Raw genomic sequence first — 1,708 nt, forward strand, 5'->3', positions numbered from 1 at the left:
ACAAGGGTGTGCATGACACCTCACTTTCACTTTCCTAAGTTCATTCAACTGTAAAGAATGTAGAGAAGTTTCAATGACTGGTATTTTAATATCATATCCAAAGTATATGTTACAACAAAGGATTAAAATGTTGAGGAGAAGCAGCATTCATACACACACATTCAAGGAAATTCTAAATGAACAAATATCACAAAGTCTTGAAAAAATATAAAGTCTCCTCAAATATGAAAAGTCCTACAGAAAACTCTGGAAGAGTCTCATTTTAAAATCTGACTGTGGAGCTCCATAATACTTTAGATATTTAAAGTGTCAGTCACATGCTTTTCTTCTTATGCCACACACCCAATGTAGAGAGAAGAGAGAAATATCAGCTATGAAGGAGGTATTAAAACATGACAAAAGACAGAAACAATTTTATTTCCTTTTCTTTAGACTGTAATTAAAGCCAAAACAGAATGTTGAAGAAAAACCACACTGTGGTGACTGAGTTTATTCTCCTGGGACTGACAGATCGAGCGGAGCTTCAACCTGTCCTTTTCCTGGTCTTCTTACTCATCTACCTCATCACAGTAACTGGCAATGGGACCATGATTTTCTTAATCAGAAGTGACTCGAAACTTCACACCCCAATGTACTTCTTCCTCAGCCACCTCTCCTTTGTAGATCTCTGCTATGCCACAAACATCACTCCTCAGATGCTGGTTAACTTCCTGTCCAAGAGAAAAACCATTTCCTTCACTGGTTGCTTTATACAATTCCACTTTTTCATTGCCTTGGTGATCACAGATTATTATATGCTCACAGTGATGGCTTACGACCGCTACATGGCCATCTGCAAGCCCTTAATATATGGTAGCAAGATGTCCAGGCGTGTGTGTCTCTCTCTTGTTGCTGCTACTTATGTTTATGGCTTTGCAAATGGCCTGGCCCAGACCATCCTGATGCTTCGTCTGTCCTTCTGCGGACCCAATGAGGTCAATCACTTTTATTGTGCAGATCCCCCTCTCCTGGTGCTGGCCTGCTCAGACACCTATGTCAAAGAGACCGCCATGTTTGTGGTGGCTGGATCCAACCTCACCTGCTCCCTCACCATCATCCTCATCTCCTACATTTTCATCTTCTCAGCCATTCTTCGCATGCGCTCGGCTGAGGGCAGGCGCAAGGCCTTCTCTACCTGTGGGTCCCATCTGACAGCGGTCACGGTTTTCTTTGGGACATTGTTCTGCATGTACCTGAGGCCCCCTTCTGAGACATCTGTGGAACAGGGGAAAATCGTGGCTGTGTTTTATATCTTTGTGAGTCCCATGTTAAACCCTATGATCTACAGCCTGAGGAACAAAGATGTCAAGAGGGCAATAAGGAAAGTCATCAAAAAGGAAATGTTGGCTAAATAAAATAGATGTAACAAGTGTGTAGACAACCTTATTATTTGAACGATTAATAGCTTTTTAAATTAGCTAGTCATTTTCTGTTTTTGAAGTTTTTGTCTTTCAGAATTCACATATTGGACTTACAAGCGCATGTTATTATCTGAAGTTTACGTGCCTTCTCAGTGATTTTTTTTTTTCAAAATAGCAAACAAATTCAATGCTAAGTCCAGAGGCGTTGTTATTGTTCTACACAATCAATACAGAAGAGATGATTCATATCACAAAAACAAAACAAAACCCACAAATGATTCCATTCATGGTACTCACGCTGATAATAT

The 1,708-nt window shown here is 40.3% G+C and overlaps 1 protein-coding gene across 1 annotated transcript; it reads left to right on the forward strand.

Annotated features, from left to right (window-relative positions):
* Positions 1–455: 455 nt before the first annotated feature.
* LOC306638989 (olfactory receptor 5M5-like) lies at positions 456–1,394 on the forward strand (the record flags this gene model as incomplete). The annotated part of the gene is made up of 1 exon (XM_079102438.1): positions 456–1,394. One exon carries the CDS (start codon positions 456–458, stop codon positions 1,392–1,394), a length of 939 nt encoding a protein of 312 aa, XP_078958564.1.
* Positions 1,395–1,708: the final 314 nt, after the last annotated feature.

The sequence above is a fragment of the Sciurus vulgaris genome, assembly GCF_902686455.1.
Source record: "Sciurus vulgaris genome assembly, chromosome: 11".
Classification (NCBI taxonomy): domain Eukaryota; kingdom Metazoa; phylum Chordata; class Mammalia; order Rodentia; family Sciuridae; genus Sciurus; species Sciurus vulgaris.